The 18,870-nt window shown below is 55.4% G+C and overlaps 1 protein-coding gene across 2 annotated transcripts; it reads left to right on the forward strand.

Annotated features, from left to right (window-relative positions):
• Positions 1-340: 340 nt before the first annotated feature.
• NCF4 (neutrophil cytosolic factor 4) lies at positions 341-17,968 on the forward strand. Of its 2 annotated transcripts, XM_068560740.1 has the most exons (10): positions 341-434; positions 5,872-5,956; positions 6,470-6,623; positions 8,837-8,907; positions 11,904-12,031; positions 13,134-13,191; positions 13,865-13,963; positions 15,962-16,092; positions 16,370-16,435; positions 17,609-17,968. In XM_068560740.1, the coding sequence occupies exons 1-10, from the start codon at positions 403-405 to the stop codon at positions 17,802-17,804; spliced, it is 1,020 nt and encodes a 339-aa protein (XP_068416841.1). In that variant the 5' UTR covers positions 341-402; the 3' UTR covers positions 17,805-17,968. The 2 variants fall into 2 exon arrangements, with proteins under 2 accessions (XP_068416841.1, XP_068416842.1); XM_068560741.1 differs by lacking the exon at positions 16,370-16,435.
• Positions 17,969-18,870: the final 902 nt, after the last annotated feature.

Raw genomic sequence — 18,870 nt, forward strand, 5'->3', positions numbered from 1 at the left:
GCTGAGCCAGCACTGGGACTCGATCTCTGATGGAGAGGGGGTCTCTGATGCCCAACTGAGGCCTGGCCCCAAGAACTGACATCGAGGAAGTCCCCGACACCCTCCATATCAGTGCACTCCTGCATACCCAGCATCAGCGGGTGCGCACTTCCCCACTTGTGGTAGAGCTGGGAGGTGGGGAAGAGGAAGTGTGGGCCACGGGCCAGCCCCAGAGGGCCTGGGGGAGGAGCCTCTTCTAGAGTTGATAGAAGCCAGGCTGGGGCCTCCCTAAAGGCGGCTCCTGAGGACTCCTGGGACCACAGCCGAGACGCAAGGTGGCTGGAGGGAAGTGAGGGGCAAACTCAGCCTGGGCCTGGCTGGGAGAGAACCTCCGCCACCCCCGCCCCTGGACCACTGACAGCCATGGCTGTGGCCCAGCAGCTGCGGGCTGAGAGGTGAGTGCAGGGGCGCTGCCCTCCCGGGGGCTCCTCACTCTTCCTGGCAGGCTTTGGGGGATGGAGGCCTGCCCTCCTGCAGCCCCTTATCAACGTCGAAAGTTGAGAGGCTGGAGTTGAGTCAGAACCCAAATACTCAGAAATGCAGACTCTGAGAACTGTTTTAAGGAAACTCCAAGTCATGGCTCACCTCCCTCAGGCACGGATGAAGACACTGAGGCTCAGAGAGGGGGAGTGACTTTCCCAGGGTCACGCAGGAGTGGGTGGTAGAGTCTGGACGGGAACTCAGGTGTCCTGGGGCCCAGGCTGGGCCTTGCTGCTCCACACTGTTCAGTAATGGCTTTTCATTTTCTGTTCAGACAGAGGCATAGAATCTGGCTCTTTTCCAGGGCTTATCTCAAATATCACCTCCTCCGAGAAGCTTTCCTTGATAGCCCCCTCTGAACACTTGCCCTGTTTCCTTTTCCTGTGTAGTCCTTACATTACAGGCATAATAGTCTATACTCACTCGTTGGTTTTCTTTATCACTGGCTCCCCAATTAGAAGCAAGTTCCATAGGGTATTTATCTCTTTTGATCACTGCTATATCCCCAGGATTTGAACAATGCCAGCACAGACTAAGTGCTCAGTAAATGCTGGTGAGTGAATGAATGAAGGAATAAAGGAATGAATGGACCACTGAGCTGGAAAATGTCCTTAGAGCCTTCTGGTCCAATCCTGTCACTGTATGGGTGAGAAAACTGAGCCCCAAGGAGAATAAAGTACTTACTCGGGGTCACATGGAATGAATGGCAAGGCTGGGGCTCAGAGCACAGCCTTGTCAGGGCCTCGCCTCGTTTCTCAGGAGGCACTTTCTGAATGTTTCCTCAGTAGCCAGGCCTGTGCTCCGAGCTCTGGGGGGACCTCAGGACACAGGGCTTGGCTCCTGCCCTCCTGGATTGGAACGGCAGGTGACATCAGAAAAAGAGTGTGGTAACAGTGTAGAGGTGGCTCCGAGGGTCACTGGAGATGGGTCAGGCTGGTCTGGGAAGCGGAAGTGGGCAGCAGAGGGCGTGTGTGGTGGTGTCTGTGGCTAGAAGTGGAACCCAGGATGGAATTCCCGCAGGTCGAGAATGTCAGAAGGAAGGCTTGTGTGTATGGCGGGAGGGGCAGCAGAAGCAAATGCTTGGAGGGTGGTTCAAGAATGGCCTTTGAGAGCCACAGAGGGTGGTGCTCGGGGCTGGGGTGAGGTTCTCCCGCCAGATCCCAGCCCTTCCAGCCCACGAGTCCTCACTGGAGACTGGGCCTGGCACGCAAACCCAAACCTTCGGAAAACAGCTGCTGTTTGAGGCTGGTGGCACTTCCTATTTCTCAGAGCATGTGGGTCAGAGAGAGGATGCCCAGAGCTGGCCAGCCGGACAGTGTGTCCCCTCCCTCCCACTCCCCGTCCCTTTGCAGATGTCCTTGGCCCTCCACGGAGGAAAGGCTCCCTGCTCCCCTCCTTCATGGGGCTGTAGAGCCAGGCCCCGGGGTCTCTCAGCCTCCCTGCACCTGGATGCCTGTTTGAAAGTGAGTCCCTGATGCTTGAGGCCGAAGCGGAGGATGTGATGGGAGGCCAGTAGATTTCTGGCAGCAGGACTTTCTAAGACCCAAGACGTCTAAAGATGGAAAGGACTGCCATGGGGGGAGGGAGTTTGCTTCCCACAGACATGTTTTGAGCACCTGCTGTGTGCAGGCAGCACAAAACCTGAACTAGTTGCCGCCTCAGGGTCTTTCCACCCCTTACTCAGCCCTCCCCGTGCAGGCCCCCAAAATGGACTTCTCATGAACGATATGAATCTAGGGGCCCTGAGTTGACTTCAGCTCAGAGGGGTCCCGGCTGAGGTGTCTAGGGGGCCGCTATTCTAGTGGGACTTGCAGCTGGGTTTGTTGCACCCCTGGTGTCGCCCTGATGCAGCAACTGCCAGGCTCAGCTCCCCGCACCGAACCCCCTGGCAGCCAGGCTATTTCCATGTGGCCCAAAGCGGACTTGCTGAAAGACAGACACAGGGAGTGGCCTTGCGTCTCCCTGAGCACCTACTATGTGCCGGGGCTGTTCTGAGCCCTGGGGATGTAGCAGTGAGCAGGGTCCCTGCTCTCGTGGGGATTCTCCAGCTGTGCTTGTTACAGATGTGACCTCTGAACCCTCCAGGGATGTAAATACTTCCACGGTCCCCATTTTGGAGTCGGGGAGAGGCCAGAGTGCAGAGAGGAGTCTCCCCAAGCCTGCTGACCTTGGTGACGGCAGAGCGGGAATTCAGGTCTTCATCTTTCACCTGTGCTCTCTCACCCCATGACACACAGGTCTCCCGATGTAACCCCTTCCTTGCCCCACCACCAAAGGGTGAGGCTCAAGGGCCCTTCATGAGCAGGCCCTGCCTGTCTCGCTGGCTTCGTTCCTCATAACTTGCTTCCTCTTGCATGGCTGGGGTCTTTGCACTCGCTCTTTCCCTTGCCTGTCATCCTGGGGCCAGGTCCTCTTTACTTCTCCCCCTGACCTGGTGCCACTTCTTCTGGGAAGCCCTCCCTGACCATCCTCGATCTGAGCGCACCTTGCCCTCCTACATACACAGGACACCTGCTTCTCTCTCTCTGATAAACGTCACCCTCATCTTAGAATTGTCTGCTTGCCAAGCTTTTTTGCCCACTACTACCAATTCGTTGAGGGAATATAATAATGGCCAGGCCCCTGCTGCAGCTCGAAACATCATGGGCATTTCCTTCACAGCTTCTAGGACCACTGAAATTATGTAATTATTTGTCCAGCTCCTCCACTCAACTATGAGACCCAGGAAGGCAGAGGCCATGTCCTAATGTTCTTAGAACAGGGTCTGAGCTACAGTAGGTTCTAACAGTGTTATTATTATTATTTTGGATGGGGTGACTGAGGCTGGGAGGGGCTGGGGTTTATCTGAGTTCACACAACAAGCTGCTGGGAGCTTTCAGACCAGGGCCAGTGCAGCAGTGTTTGGGACCAAAATTCTGGAGCCAAATTCCAGCTTCTTTACTTACTTGGGCAAGTTCGTTAACCTCTCTGTGCCCCGGTTTCCTTGTCTGGAAAAAGGTGATGCTGTCTTAGAAGGGCACCTGGTGGTCGGTGTGCTCAGGAAATCGTTAGCTGTAGTTACTATTACCCAACCCTCCTGATTCCCCGCAAAGGGCCATTTCTACCTCTCGGGTTTCTTCCTGCCCCACTCCCATCCTATTGCAGGTGAAATACCCAGGAAATGCACAGTCTCAGGGGAGAAAGTGGAGGAGGAAGCTTCTCCCATGGGTGTTACCACAGGACCGTGTGTGGAAAGTGAGTGGGGAGGTTGCCAGCCGCCACCAAATTGCTCTGGGAGTGCTGGGGATTTCCTCTTCCCGCCCTCTGCCACCCTGAGTCACCTCCCCGCCAGCCTCCAGAGTCCTGAGGTAGCCTGAGATCCCAAGCAGCCCAGGTCACGTGGGGACCAGCAAGGGCCGGGACTGGGTGTGTAGACTTTGAAACCAATATCGACTGAGGTCCCAGCCAGCTCTGAGGCTCGGACAGGGCAGCCCTGCCCCCAACTCCCATTCTGTTTCCCAATCGCCGCAACAGGAACAGGATTGCTGATTGCTTCTTATTTCCTCATCTGTCCACAAGCGGCTGGACTCAGCGACACCTAGCTGTTCCTTCTCCATCTCCTTGGCGGTCCCTTTTCTCTTCCTCCATCTGTCCCTCTCAGCCCCCTCCTCTGCTCAGTGATTGCTCTTCCCTGGGGGTCTTAACCACCAGTCACAGGGCAGATGGTTTTTACCACTCCCGCTCCAGTGGAGAAGCCCCCAGCCCCACCCCCGCTGAACTCCAGAGCCACACACCACCTTTTGCCAGACCTCGACCTGTGTGCCCAAGGGACCTCTCAGATTAGCATACCCCAAACTGAGCCCATCAACCAGGCTCCCCCCCTCCCACCCATCCTGGTCAGAATATGGGTGACATGTGGGTGTCACTCCTGACACTGCCCTTTCTTTCACCTCCACATCCAAACGGTCTCCAAACCCTGCTGGTTGTAACTCTGGAATGACTCACAAAGTAGTAGTGTGTCTGTCGGATATGCAAAAGGCTGCAGAGAACAGAGGAACTGATAGTGGCTGAAACAAACAGGGGTTTATGTTTTCACATAATGAGAAGTCCAGACGTAGGCCACAGCTGGTTCTGCAGCTCAGTGACTTCAGTACCAGCGTTCCAGAGATTCCTGTGATCAGTCTCATGTTTTTGCCTCAGGGATGCAATGTAGCTGCTGCAGGTCCAGATGTCTCACCTGCTTTCCAGGCAGGCAGAGGGGGAAAGGGGAGGAGACCATGCTAGCCTTGTCCAATCCTCTGGATCTTGAAGCAAACACTCTCCTAGAGGCTCCTACAGGCTCTAGGTTTCCTCTTAGGTTTCATTGGCCAGAACTGCTCATATGGCTGCTCCTAGCTGCAAGGGGGTCTGGGAAACAGCAACGGGATTAGCATGTTTGGCTCAGACCAGTAGTGATCTATCACCTTGGGGCTAGGCATTGCCACCCTGAAAAAAATTGGAGCTTGATTAGCAGGAAGAAGCAGGGGACACAAAAATGGAACAGTGTCTGCCAAGGGTGGTGTCCCTTGTGTCTGTCCTCTCCTCCTGTCCCCACTGTCTGGCTCAGGGCCACATCATCTCTCAGCTAGACCACTTCAGGGCGTCCCAGTGGTGCTCTGTCCCTTCAGTCTCGGCCCTCCTTTTCCTCTCCATGCAGCTACCCCAGTTGGCCTCCTAAAGCCAGGGTCCTATTGTGTTTTCACTCTCTTCTGAAGCTTTACATGGCTCCCTGTTGCCTATAAAACTCCTTAGCTCAGCACTGGAGACCCTCCTCAACCTGGCCTCATCCTCCTATTCAGTCTCTGATCACACCAGACTCCAGCCACACTAGACCTGGAACCACTCCTTGGGCCTCAGACCCTTAGCATGTGCTGTTCCTTCTGCCTGGAAGGCCCTTCCCCCTCCCCGGTCCTACCTGGTGGACTCTTATTCAGCCTTCTAGACCTGGCTCTAATGTCACCTCCTCTGTGAGGATTTTCCCAACCTGGGTATAATGAGCCATTCTCTCTGGGAGGTGTGTGTTGACTTTGTTTACCCCTGTGATCCAGGGCCTAGAACAGGGTCTGATAGGCAGGGGTACTTGATTCCCTGTTTCCGGATGAATAACGCAGCCCCAAAGCGATTTGCTAGACTCTACTATGGCTGCTGATATATGGCTCCGATTCCAAATGCCTTCACTGTCAAGGTCTGGTCTGTGTCGCTGCCTGGCACAGGAGGGGTGTTGAATGGGGGAATGCGGGTACACGGGTTCACTTTGCACAGGGCCTCACCCCCAGGGGCCACCCAACACAGCAGGGTGATAACCAGGATTTCTCCTCCTCCCGCCTCCCTCAGCGACTTCGACCAGCTTCCTGACGACATTGCCACCTCAGCCAACATCGCCGACATCGAGGAGAAGAAAGGCTTCACCAGCCACTTTGTAAGAGAGACCCCTGGACCTTCACCCCCTGACCTCTGAGCCTCCAGCGCTCTCCTCTCTTCACCTCTATCCCAGGGCTTCTCAACAGGGCGAGTCTGCCCTCCAAGGGACGCTTGGCAGTAAATATCTTGAGACAGGTTTGATTATCACAGCCTGGGGCAGAGCGTCTACTGCCTGGAGTCCGGGGTTGCTGCTTCACGCAGTGCGGTGCACCGGCCAGTCCCCACGACAAAGAATTACCTGGCCTCACATGTGATACCAAGTCGAGAAATTCTGCTCTAACCCTAGGACCTGTGGACCTCTCCCCGGCTCTGGCCCTGGCCTGCGATGCCCCACCCCCTGGTCTTCGAAGCCCCACCCCCTGGTCTACAAAGGCCCACCCCCTGGCCTGCGATGCCCCACCCCCTGGTCTTCGAAGCCCCACCCCCTGGGCTGCAAAGGCCCACCCCCTGGCCTACGAGGCCCCACCCCCTGGCTTGCGAGGCCCCACTTCCTGGCCTCTTTCCTCCTTAGGTTTTTGTCATCGAGGTGAAGACGAAAGGGGGGTCTAAGTACCTCATCTACCGCCGCTACCGCCAGTTCTACGCCTTGCAGAGCAAGCTGGAGGAGCGCTTCGGGCCGGAGAGCAAGGCCAGCCCCTACACCTGCGTCCTCCCCACGCTCCCAGGTAGGCCACCAACGGGCTGCCCCAGGATGGAGCGGCGCCCGCCAGCCTCTCCTCCCAGCTCTGTGGGCGCTGTTCGGTGCTTCTATTTTAGCACAAACCGTTCTATTTTAGTGAAAACCGTTCACTTAGTCCACGGCCCCCCTCCTGCCAGCCACGGGCTGCCACCTGTAGCTCTCCGGGCTCATAGCCCTTGACCTCCTGCTCTCCGATGACCGTTACGGCCGCCCTGCTTCAGCTATCCACCACCAGCCTCGGAGCGCATCAGCCCGGGCCTCTCCTCTGCGAGAGAGGAATCCCCGTGTCTCCCACGTGAAACAGAGGCTTATCTTCCAGCCCTCCCTCTGCCCTCTAACTCCCCAGTTCCCCGTGGCTCCCCCTCCTTCCCTGCTCTGCTGGGACGCTGTGGGTGTGCACCTCTGCTTTCGGACAGTCCCCTCACCCCTTGTCTCCTGACCTTCCTCCCCTGCTCGGTCCTCACCTTGGACACGCCCAAACCTCTGGCTTCTCAAGGCCAGCCTGCATGAGCCCAGCAGGAGAAAACCCCATCAGAGTGGGGTTTCAGGTACACGGAGTGGTCTTGGCTGTGCCCTGCACACCCTGCAGGCTGCATCCAAGCACCGTTCCCCTAAACAGCAAAGATACTACTTCCTGACCTTCCCTTCCTCAAGCTCCAAACCCTGCCTCCAGCTTGCTTTCCTCTCTGCCTCAGCCAGGGCCCGAGGTTCCCTGCATCCAGTGTCCAGCATCCAGCCCCAGGGAGGAAACTGTCTCCCAGGGGTTCGCCCACTCCCTGGCCCCGCCCCGCCCCCTCCCCATCTCTGAGCAGCAGGGAGGAGGGGTCCCTCTTGCTCTCGGCTGACCTCTCCTCCCTGACACCTTGTCCCATGCGTTCCCTGTAGACTCACCTTCTCCTTTATCTTCTGATTCTCTGCCAAGCTTCACCATGGGAGGGCTCGGTTCTCTTCCATCTTTAAACAAACACGTGCCCTAAGTGGGCATTCTGGCCACAAGCCTCCTTGAGCCCCGAGGGCCCTCAAAGATCTCTCCTTCCTTCGGTGATAAATCTTCACTTGCTGTCTCACCTTCTCATCTTCCATCCTCCGCTCAACCCAATAGCCTGGTTTCAGCTCTTTCTGCTGCACTGAATTCCCCTCGGGACAGTGGCCCGTGACCCATTAACTCTGATCTGTGGGTACAGCTCAGGCCTCATCTTCCCTGTCCCTCTTTTTCTCCAGGAAGCTCTTTCCACACTCCTGTGCTGCCAGCATCTCCCAACTCCCTTCCTACCTCACTGCTGCTCCTCCATCTCCGTAGAGAATCTGCCTCCTCGGGTGCTCCTTGGAAAGCGGGCATCCTCTGTACCGTCATCCTCAGTTTTGTCTTCTCACTCCCCCCTAGGCAACCTGACCCGTGCCTGTGATTTTAACTGCCCTTTTCTTGCTACTAATTCCCCAACGTCTCTCTCTACCCCAGACCTCAGACGCTACCCTCCTTACACCGCCAGACACCAGCCAGTGTGTCTCACAGGCAGTGGGCAGCAGGAAGCAGACCCGTCTCACATTCGCTTTCTGGGGGGCTCTCTGGGTGGGCAGTTCTCCCAGGACCCCCACCTGAGGCTCCTGGAGAGGACATTTGTCTTTGGTCAGCCGTCATCGCTTTCCCTTTCCCCACAAACACTCTGCCTTGCTTGTGAGGCATGATTCCCCCATCCACTGCACAAATATTTATTGATTTGGGCATGATTCTACACCATGGTTCTTAACCTTGGTGGCATATTGGAAGTACCTTGAGATTTAAAGAATCCTGATGCCCGAGTCCCACTCCCAGAGATTCTGATTTAATTGTTCTGAAGTGAGTCCTATGCAAGGAGATTTTAAATGCTTCTCAGGTGACACGGATGTGCAGGCAGGGTGATGAGAATACAGCTGTGAGCGTTGCAAAGATCCTGTTCTCTCAGAGCGAAGAATTGTGTGTGTGTGTGTGTGTGTGTAGGAACAGCCAATACATAAGCAATTAAAACAAGAAAAATATCAGCTGGTGATAGTACAACTCAGAGAACGCACGTTGGATGGTGGCCACCGCAGCGCCGTGGGAAGAGGAGGGGGAAAAGCGCTGAGCCAGTGTGGAGGGTTCCTGGCCCGGGTGGGCAGCTCCAGGCCCAGAGACCACACTCTTGGGTCAGATTCCCAGGGCAGTTCTTTGTGTTTCCTCAGCCAAAGTCTACATGGGTGTGAAACAGGAGATCGCCGAGATGCGGATACCTGCCCTCAACGCCTATATGAAGGTAACAGAGGGGCCAGGCCAGGTGGCCCCTGGGAGGCCCCAGGATGCTGAGGACTGGGCGGGGCCCAGGTACCATCCCTGGGCATGGCTTTGGGAACTAGGGCTGGCTCTCCTGCTCCGATGATCCCCATCTTCAATCCTTAAAGGCCAAGCCTAGGGAGAGAAACAGGATGTGTTCTCAGGGTTCCGGGGGATGGGACAGGAGCAATGGAGAAAGTTCAGAGAGCCACACTTTGAACTGACAAATCTAATGGCTGTGCCGGGTGTCCTGGTACAGAGGAGAATAGGATCCAGTGCCTGCCCCAGGGTCCCCGCTGTCCAGGGGGAATACAGACAGGTGGGTCATGAAACCATAAAGGGATACGGTCTGTATAACAAGGGCACGGCGGACCAAGGCCCCGGCTTTCTCACATAGCACCTTTGTACGAACAGGCCACAGGCTGGATTTTCGTTGCATCCAGGGGCCTTGGATGGATGCCCTTGTGTATTCCCCAACCTGTGAACTGTCTACCTCCTTAGAAGACGGGAGCACAGAGGAAGGAACATCTTAAAGGCAGAGAGCCAGGCTGGTGAGGAAAGGCCTTCCACCAATTAGAGCTGGGCAAGAGAGGGATAGTTTTCCTCATGAGGTAGTGAGCACCCTGTCACTAGAGGCATGCAAACCTTGGCTTGATGGCAACCTTAGGAAACTGGGGAGAGAAGCCCTCTTCATAGCCCAGAGGCATCCTCACAGACAGTGAGGCCTCCCTGTTCTACTCTTATGGGAAAAGAGCACCGAGCTAAGTGCTCTGGTCTTTGCTCTGACACTGAGTGGGTGATTTAGGGCTGTTTGCTCATTCTGTCTAGGACTTGGTTTTCTCACCTATGAAATGGAGCCGTGCTCCCAGCTCTCCAGTCTCACAGGAGGGGAGTGATGTTGGGATCTATTGAGAAAAGGACAGGAAGGTGCTTTGTAAACTGTGAACCTGCTTCCAGAATGTGAGAGAGCATGACTCCTAGTGGAATGAGGGGGCAGGAGGAGTATAAAGGGGGTGGGGGAGGGAGGAGGTGGCCGGTCTGCCCTCCCCAGTGGCTGCAGGAATCCTGGGCTCTGGGCAGAGGAGGGGTAGGGTGGGAAAGCCCGTGGGCTCCAGTACTGGAGGCATCTCCCCTCCAGGGGGCGCTGTGACAGCTGCTCCTTCTGGGCAGCTGGCGGCTCCACTCTACTCCAGCGGGGCTGGAAGGAGGGAGGAGGGGCTGTGGAGCTGGAGCTCTTCCATCCACGCCTGGTCTTGGCAACCAGCAGCCTGAAGGATCTCATCTCTGCCTGTCTGTGTCTGAGTGGGTTCCTCGAAGCTCAGAGGTCAATCAGTGCTATGGTAACCTCACCCTGGGCTTGAAACATTCAGAGACGGGGAGCTCACTACCACTCTCCCCTGACCCAGGCTGCTCTTCCATTGTTGGACAGCTGTTAGAAAAGCCCGACTCCCTGTGACTTCTACCCACCGGTCTCACCTCTGTCCTCATGAAGAATAGGGCTCACGTGGTAATGACAGTTGCCTAGAACTATGTGGAGAGCTCTGACTGGCAACAAGGAGGCTCTTGATATACATTTACTGGATAAATAAATAGGCTTATTTAATTCCCTCAATAACCTATGAGTTCAATACTCTTATCCCTATTTTAAAGTGAGGAAGTAGAGGCACAGAGAGGTAGAGTCACTCACTCAGTGTCACAGAGCAGTTAGGTAGGTAGGATGGGATTTGAACCCACATCTCTGTGACTCCAGGGTTGTGCTCTTACCCACTGTGCTGTATTGTAATAAAAGTAACAGCAACAATAATAATATCCGACTTGGGTAGGGCCCTTGCTAGATGCCCGATGCTGTTCTAAGTGTTCTGCACGTATTCACTTATTCAATCTTTACACAATTCCATGGGGGAAATAATATCACCTCCATTGTATTAATGAACATACAGAGACACCCTTGCTCCAGGTCACCCAGATGAGTGGCAGAGCTGGAATTCTATCCCGGGCATCGCCTGGCTCTCTCTCTCTGTGCCTTTGAACCCATCTCTGGGCTGGCCCCCTGCCCTCCCTATAGGACAACCGTGTCTTTTCCAGGCTCTGCGTTCCCAGTTCCTCTGGAGTGGAGTTCCCGGCCCCTCCCCAACCTGCTGTCCCCACGGAATTCTCTGAGGCGGTCTGGGTGCCTCTGGAGCTGTAGCACTCAAAGCCAATCACAGTGCTCCTGGGGACCCGTGCAGTGGGCAGCTTGGGGGGATGACCCTGGCAGGTCCTGGGCGCTCTGCATCCTCACAGCCTGAGGGTCGTTGCATTGTGGTGGGTGTAACCAGCATCTGATTGAGAGTCCCGACCCCACCACTTCCTAGCTCTGCCCAACGGCCCGGGCACTTTCTCACTCTGAGCCTCAGTTTCCCCAACTGTGATATGAGATGAAGTATCAGGAAACATCTTTTTAGGCTGTAATTCCACTAACTGTTGTTAATTTGGGTTATCTGGGGAATACTTCCCCCACCATTGTCTCGTTTTGATCTAAGGGATGAGACTTGGTGGCAGATGGCTCTGGGTGTCACTCGCTAGGCCGCGTGGCCCTGGGCAGGTCCCTTCACCTTTCTGACCCTCGCTCCCAGGTTACTGTTAGGTGGAGCGAGGTCACACCGTGGGGCCATCAGTGCAGTGCCAGGACAGTCACCACCACGTCACGTGACCTGTCGTCACCATTACCGTCGTGTCTGAAGGCCTTTGGGTCTTTTCCAAATGAACTGTTCTCGAGCAAGTTGGCCCCGTCCTGACCTTGAACCCAGGGGCAAATCTTGTGACGTGCTACCCTCAGCCTACTGAGATTTTAAAATACGTCTTACTTGTTATCAGGCAGAGAACCGTTAGTGGAGAGAGGCGGGCGCAGCATGGGGGGCGGGGATGGGGCAGCTGGGCTGGGATGTCGAGAGCTTTCTGCTGACCACCCCGCCTGTCCTGCACCCTCCCCAAACGCAGCACCTCCTCAGCCTGCCCATCTGGGTGCTGATGGATGAGGACGTCCGGATCTTCTTCTACCAGTCGTCCTATGACGCGGAGCAGGTGCCCCAGGCGCTCCGCCGGCTCCGCCCGCGCACCCGGAAAGTGTAAGTGACCGGTCCCTGCGCCCCCATCACCTAGAGCCCTGGGCCGCTTGCTCCTAATCAGGCGCTCTGTCCCAGAGGCCTCTGCTGCAAAGGCCCTTATTTTCCCTGAAAGAAGCAAGGAGTAGAGACCAGGTCTACACCTAAGCACTCCAGGGTGGTTTGGCTTGTTAGGTGAGCTTGGAAAATCAAGCGTAGTGCCTAGAGGACAGAAAGTGTGTTTGACAGTAAGGGCTGGAGGGCAGGGGCTGGTGGGCCGTTGATGGGGGAGAGCTTGGCGCCTCAGCAACCACTGGGGATGGTCCGAGGGCTTTGGGTGCCTGGGGAGAGTAGGGAGTGGGGAAGGGAGGAGGAATCGTTCTGTCTGCAAACACTCCTCCCAGGATCTCCTGGGACGCCTTGTCCCTGGTTAGTTTTAGTTCCATGGGGCCGGCTGTGGCTCCTGGTGTGTCACACTGGCCCCCAGGGGGCGCTGCTGCTCACTCCCTTATTCCAAAGGGCCCGCAGCTCCCTCCAGCCCCTCCTAAGCTGGAAAAAGTCTTCAAAAATCCAAGCCACCGAAATAGGGCTGGGCTTCCAAACAAGAGGCTGCTGCTGCTGCTTTGGCTGCTGCTGCTAAGAATTCCAGGACAGGGCTCCTGAGCCCCGCCCTCCCACACAACTCCTCCCTCCTCCTTCTGGCCAGTATCTCTGAGTGTCCTCTCCGTGTGGTGCCTGGCCATCTCCCCTGTGCACCCAGGCAGGTGTGCTCTGAATTCCAGCTGTGCCCCACAGCAGCCCTGTGTCCTGGAGTGGAGCTCAGCACTTCTTGAAGCCCATTTCCTCAGCTGGAAAATTAGGGGTTGAGTGTGGGAGTAATGTGAAAGGGTTGGCAAGCTATGGCACTAAGCAAATGTATATCTGAGCCTATGCCTCCTGGTCCACAGAGGGGGATGCAATCCCTCCTCCAGGGCGGTGAAAGCTGTGGGGAGTGTGCTGGTCCAGAGGAGCAATTGTAGCTGCATCTTTAACACCCTCTCCCTCCCCTACCTTTCCTGCCTCTGCTGAGGGTCTCCTCCGGGCACAGAAGCAGGAAAGGTGACAAGCCCCTCTTCTCTCTCCACAGAAAGAGCGCCTCCCCACAAGGCGCCGGCTTTGACCGTATGGCAGCTCCACGAGCAGAGGTACCTCACCACTGGGCAGCAACCTCGCTCCACCCTTCAGCCACTGAGTCCGTCCTGCTGGCGCCCGCTGTGTGCCCAGGATGGGGCTGGGTATTGGGGGGGGTGGAAGGACCCACAGCCGGGGCCTTGGACACCTGAGGACTCCCAGCCAGCTGAGGGGAGGGCATGTGAGGAGCACACAGAGGCAAAGGGGAATCCATCCATCCATCATACATTCAGCAAGCTCTTCTGGGTCAGCCCTGCCTTGGGGACTGAAGCTTCAGAGATGACTCAGACCAGGCCCTGTCCTCAAGGGGCTCACAGCTCCCCAGGGATGCACCCTTAGAAATGGGCATTTCAAAACCAGTGTGGTCAATGCCCTGGGGGTTATGGGGGCACTGGAGTCCCCAGTGAGGCCTGGGGGATGGGGAGTTGCCCAGTCCACGGAGTTTGGCCCCTTCCCTCTCATGCTTACCCGGGCAGACCTGGAAGAAGCACCATTCTGGAGTCAGGAGGACATGGGTTCTAAACCTGGCTCCTCCGCTAACAAATAGAGCGGCCTCAGACAAGTCACTTATCCTCCCTGAGCCTCAGTTTCCTCATCTGTTAAATGGGACACTGAAGTATGTAAAGCACTTTAGTAGGAACTCAGTGAATGTTTCCTCCCTCCCTCCTTACTCCACCTTCTCCCCAGGCCCTGTTTGACTTCACTGGGAACAGCAAACTGGAGCTGAATTTCAAAGTTGGAGATGTGATCTTCCTTCTCAGTCGGATCAATAAAGACTGGCTGGAGGTAAGATTGGAAGTGAGGATGGAAGTGAGGATGGAGGTGAGGATGGAGGTGAGGTTGGAGGTGAGGATGGAGGTGAGGCTGGAGGTGAGGTGGAAGTTAAGTTGGAGGTGAGGTCACTTCAAGTCTGTGAGGGGATCAGAGAACACGGAGGGATCTGCAAAGGCCCTAGGGAAGAGATGCTGTCCAAAGATAGTCCTGGAGATCTGGGCAGGTGGATCGGGGAAGCCTGAGGAAATACAGTTGTGTGTGGCTGCAGCAGCAGATTCTGAGCCTACACTTGCCTTTGGTACTGACCCCAACCAACGGTCTCTTTAAGCAAGTCAGTTAACCTTCTGAGTTGAATTTCTTGGTCTATAACAGGGTATCTCAGCCTGTTCACTATTGGCATTTGGGGCCAGGCAGTTCTCTGTTGGGGGGCTGACCTGTGCACTGCAGGGTGTCTAGCTGCGTCCTTGGCCTCCATCCACTAGATGCCAGTAGCACCCCTCCAGCTGCAACAATCAAATGTGTCCCCAGACCTCTGGCCCTGGGGGGCAGAATCACGCCCAGTTGAGACGCACTGTCCGTAATCTGGGGTAACGTTACTCACCACGCAGGGAGCGAGTGAAGGTGATGAGGGAGACTTGAGCTCCAGAGTCTGGCGTGACATCCTAGCTCTGTTTTTAACTAGCTTTGCAACTTTGGGAAACTTACTCAACCCTGTGGTTTCCTTTCCCATAAATGGAGATAACTAACAGTGGCCGTTTCTTCACAGGTCTCCGGGAAGGGTTGAAGGAGGCGCAGTTGCTCAGGGCTCGGCCCATAGGGAGCCTGGGTGTGTGGCATCTTGGCCATGCTTTGTCCCTGCACGCGGCAAGCGTGATCTATACAAGGGTTCATAGCACGATGGGAGATGGGGGGTGGGGGTCACCGGGTGGGAGGCCCTGGCCCGGTGCCAGCCTTTTGGATTAAGTCCTATAGTTATGAAAGACTCTCTTTTCTCGGGGCTCCTGGGGGGTGGGGTGTGAAGGAGGTCATGGCACAGGAGGCAGGGCCAGCCCCCGGGGGTCCTGGAACCATTGAGGGAAGGGGAGGGTCCCTGGCATCCAGGGTCTGGAGAGGAGTGTAGACCAACCGTTGGTCTCGCAACTTGGCGGTTTTGATTTTACGCCAGTCCCGGAGCTCTGTCTCAGGCAGTCTACAAGCTGTTACAGCTGAGGAGTATTGCTGGGTCATTCTCCAGAAACAGGAAATGTTTGTTGACTTCTTGTTTTCTAGAAAGTTCTATGAGTCAGTATGCTGGCCGACTTCTGGCCTCAGATGGAAGGGAGGGTTAGGGGAAGAGCGAGGGTAGTACTTCAGCCTCAGTTTATATGTCTGTAAAAGGGGACGGAAACAATATGTCTTCCATAGTGTTGCGAAGATTAAGAGAACAGGTGACAAAGCACAGGCAGTGGCTGGGTCTTGGATGGAGTTTAGGAGAGAGGCCTGGCTGGAGGGAGATTTCTGGCTGTCTGGTCTAGAGCAGGTGGAATCCGTGGACAAATGAGTGAATGGGCCCCACCCCTCCCTCCTCCCTCCCCCCCCCAATTTTCTTCCTGAACGCCTACCACCACCTGAGTCCCCGTGAGGTTCACCTGTTTACCTGTGCATTGTCTGTCGCCCTCCATCACAGTGGAAGCTCCAGGAGGGAGGGCAGGGATTTTCATCTCTTCTGAGTGCCCAGAGCCTGTTCCGTAGCTGGCACTCAAGAAGCCTTTGAATGAATGACTGAGTGAATAAATGAATGAGGTGAAAGCAGCTTTCCAGATAAATTCAGGTCTTAACTTGTTCTAAAATGGATGCCTTGGGGTGAACAGCTTGGTGACCTTACCCACTTTTTCTCCTCCCTCTGTCTAAGGGGACCCAGAGCTCGTCCGCCTGTCCTGTCATTATAAAGGGGCGGGTCCCCGGGGCATGGCCCCGCTGCCTCTGCTGGTACCGGACAGGGCAGTGCCTTCTCCCCCTCCCCCCTCGCAGGGCACTGTCCGGGGAACCACAGGCATCTTCCCGGTATCCTTTGTGAAGATCCTCAAGGACTTCCCGGAGGAGGATGACCCCACCAACTGGCTACGCTGCTACTACTATGAGGACACCATCAGCACCATCAAGTTAGTGGCCCTGCTGGGAGGGAGGGGCCTGTCCAGCCTCCCTGCCCCTCCCCCCTCCCCCACCTCCATATCACACTCTGGGCTCTAAGACCCAAACCAGATCTCATGTCCCCCCACCAAACACACACACTTAAAAGCCCGCAGGGGCTCCCAGCACCCTCCAGATAAGCCAAAAGTCTGTCACAGGATGTCAAGGTCCACCGTGACCTGGCCAGCCTCATCCCCCTGTCCCCCTTCCAGCCTGCTGCCTCCCCACCCCTGCCCCTTGTCCCCTTAGGGACATTGCAGTGGAGGAAGACCTCAAGAGCACCCCACTCTTCAAGGACTTGCTGGAGCTCATGAGGTGAGGGGCTGGGGTGGGAGGCACTGGGGGCGTCAGACACCCTGGAGGAGAGAACAGAAGGGGAAACAGTGCATTCAGGGGCTGGGCGTTTTGCATCTATTTCACCTTCTTGTTTTATCCACAGCCCAGCCCTGAAGGGTGGGTATCGCCTGTCCACATTAGAGATGAGTGGGGGGCTGCAGAGAGGTAAAGGGGCTTACAGTTTGTGGGCCTGGATTTGCTAAAGTCTCTCTAGGTTCAAAACCTTGGACTTGGACCCTCCACCCTCAGGGAACCACCACCTCCCAAGATCCAGTTGAGTTATGAACAGTCATTTTACAGAATGGAAATAACATTGTTATATTCCTGACTGTAAAAGCAATATCAATTCACTATTTTTTTAAAAAGAATGTCAGAAATCCCAGAAAATATAAAGAGGTGAAATCCCCTCATATTTTCCTCCTCTCATTATCTGATATGCATTCAGATGTCTTCAGCGCACACCCCACCTGCACCCCACTCCCCCTTAAATATTATTTAATTGGCTACACAGCATCATTCTGTGGATGCACCTTAACTAACGTAGCCATCCCCTTCTGTTGGCCATTTAAGTTATCTTCCACTTTTTTACTACCGTGAATAGTGCTGGGATTCACATATTTGGTGACTTGCCTGATTATTTCCTTAGGATGATTTTCTAGAAGTGAGATTTGGAGATCAAGGTGTTTGCAAGTCTGATAGGGCTTCTGACCCATTTTATCAGATTACCTATGGAAAACTGGATGGCTTTTCGCCCATCTACCTGCACCCCAGGTCAGACGGTTCCAATCCTTAAAAGGTTCATAGCCACACACAGGGGCTGTCGCAGGGGCTTTTTTCTGCTCTACTCTGCACCCGGCAAAACCCACTCCTCTTCCCTATGACAGTTCTTAAGTCTTCAGCACATTTATGCACAAGACATTTCAAGCTGCGCCACTAATTTGTTGTGAAAGTCCCATTCTCCCCTCGAGATCTCAGTTTCCCCATCTGTATAGTAGGAGGTTGGACCACTCGGATGATAGGGCTGGTGTCCAGCTCTGACCCCTTCTGATTTTTAGATCCCGGCCCTAAAACTCCCTCCGTCCCCTCTCCCTGCCCCCACGCTTAGGCCTAAGGCCACTGGACCTTTCCTGAACCCTGATCTCTCCCACCCAGGAGGGAGTTCCGGAGGGAGGACATCGCCCTCAATTATCAGGATGCCGAGGGTGATCTGGTTCGGCTGCTATCAGACGAGGATGTGAGGCTCATGGTGAAGTGGGCCCAAGGTCTCCCCTCCCAGAAGCACCTCTTCCCCTGGAAGCTGCATATCACCCAGCAGGACAACTACAAGGTCTACAACACGGTCCCCTGAGCCAGTGGCATCCCTGGGGCAGTGAGGGGACACCTAGCAAAGAGCCCTCGGAGAGGATTAGGACCAAGAAAGGCTGGGAGCACGGGACAGACTTCCTGGTTCTGAATCAGATGGACCCACTGGTCTTGGCTTGTACCATCTCTACATTTGGTCTCTGAATTAAATAAACCATTTCATCTCAAAGTGCTGGACTGAGGAAGATAGTGTCTTTTGAGGAAAGAGAGGAGAGGGAGGAAAATGCCCATTCATGAGCATCACTGAGGGGTCATTTATATACGGGAGGGGGCCCTGGCTTTGGGCCACTGATCCAGCTGACCCGTTCCCTCGCCCTGTGCCCAGGTGTGGAGAAACCCAGCAACACTCGCGTCCCTTCTGGTCACTGCCTTTTACGCCCTTTCCCAGGAGTGGCCGCCTGCCTCACGGAAGTCATACTCCCCCGGGAGCCCTCTGGGTCAGGCCAACACCAAGCCCTCTGCATGACCAGGGTCGAGGGTTTCCTCTGCCCTCTTATCCCTGCTGCTCTGCAGAGGGGGCAGAGACCTGGGTCGTGGTGTTGGTGGTCTCCATTGTAAGTAGGGGGTGAGCGGAGAGAAGACCCTGGCCCCACTAGGGAGGAAGAGGAAGCAGAATGACGGGCTCTTCCTCTGTGAGCTGGATAAGCTTTTTCTCTCCTAAGCAGCTAAAATGGCAATAGCTATCACCTCCAGAATGGCTGCAGGAGGAGCTTGGTGGACACCCCTCCCCAGTGAAACAAACACTGAACTGATGAAAAATACTAAAAACCAACCATTGAAAGTTTCTAGAAATTGTTCTGAGGGCATACAGCAAGTGGAGAAGCATTTATTCTAGAAAAGCCTGCTAAATCTCAGTAAGAACGAGCCTGCGGCATTTGAGCCTCAATGTGATCCCCTCCCTTCCCCATCCCCTGGTCCATGTGATGGAAACTTTGCTCCAGATGCACGATTCTGAGTGGATGCAGCCAAGAAGATGGGGGACCCCTCTCCCCTCAGCTCCCCGTCTTTTGCCATTTCAGCCCCAGAAAGGGCAGGCTGCCAGCGCCTCTCAT

Source organism: Eschrichtius robustus, chromosome 13 (assembly GCF_028021215.1).
Source record: "Eschrichtius robustus isolate mEscRob2 chromosome 13, mEscRob2.pri, whole genome shotgun sequence".
NCBI classification, from domain to species: domain Eukaryota; kingdom Metazoa; phylum Chordata; class Mammalia; order Artiodactyla; family Eschrichtiidae; genus Eschrichtius; species Eschrichtius robustus.

Bases quoted from the DNA above. Each gene is read 5' to 3' on its own strand.
- NCF4 (XM_068560740.1), top strand. From the start codon at position 403: ATGGCTGTGGCCCAGCAGCTGCGGGCTGAGAG. The intron at 8,908-11,903 runs GTAACAGAGGGG...CCCCAAACGCAG, and splicing joins CCCTCAACGCCTATATGAAG to CACCTCCTCAGCCTGCCCAT. The intron at 16,436-17,608 runs GTGAGGGGCTGG...TCTCCCACCCAG, and splicing joins GACTTGCTGGAGCTCATGAG to GAGGGAGTTCCGGAGGGAGG.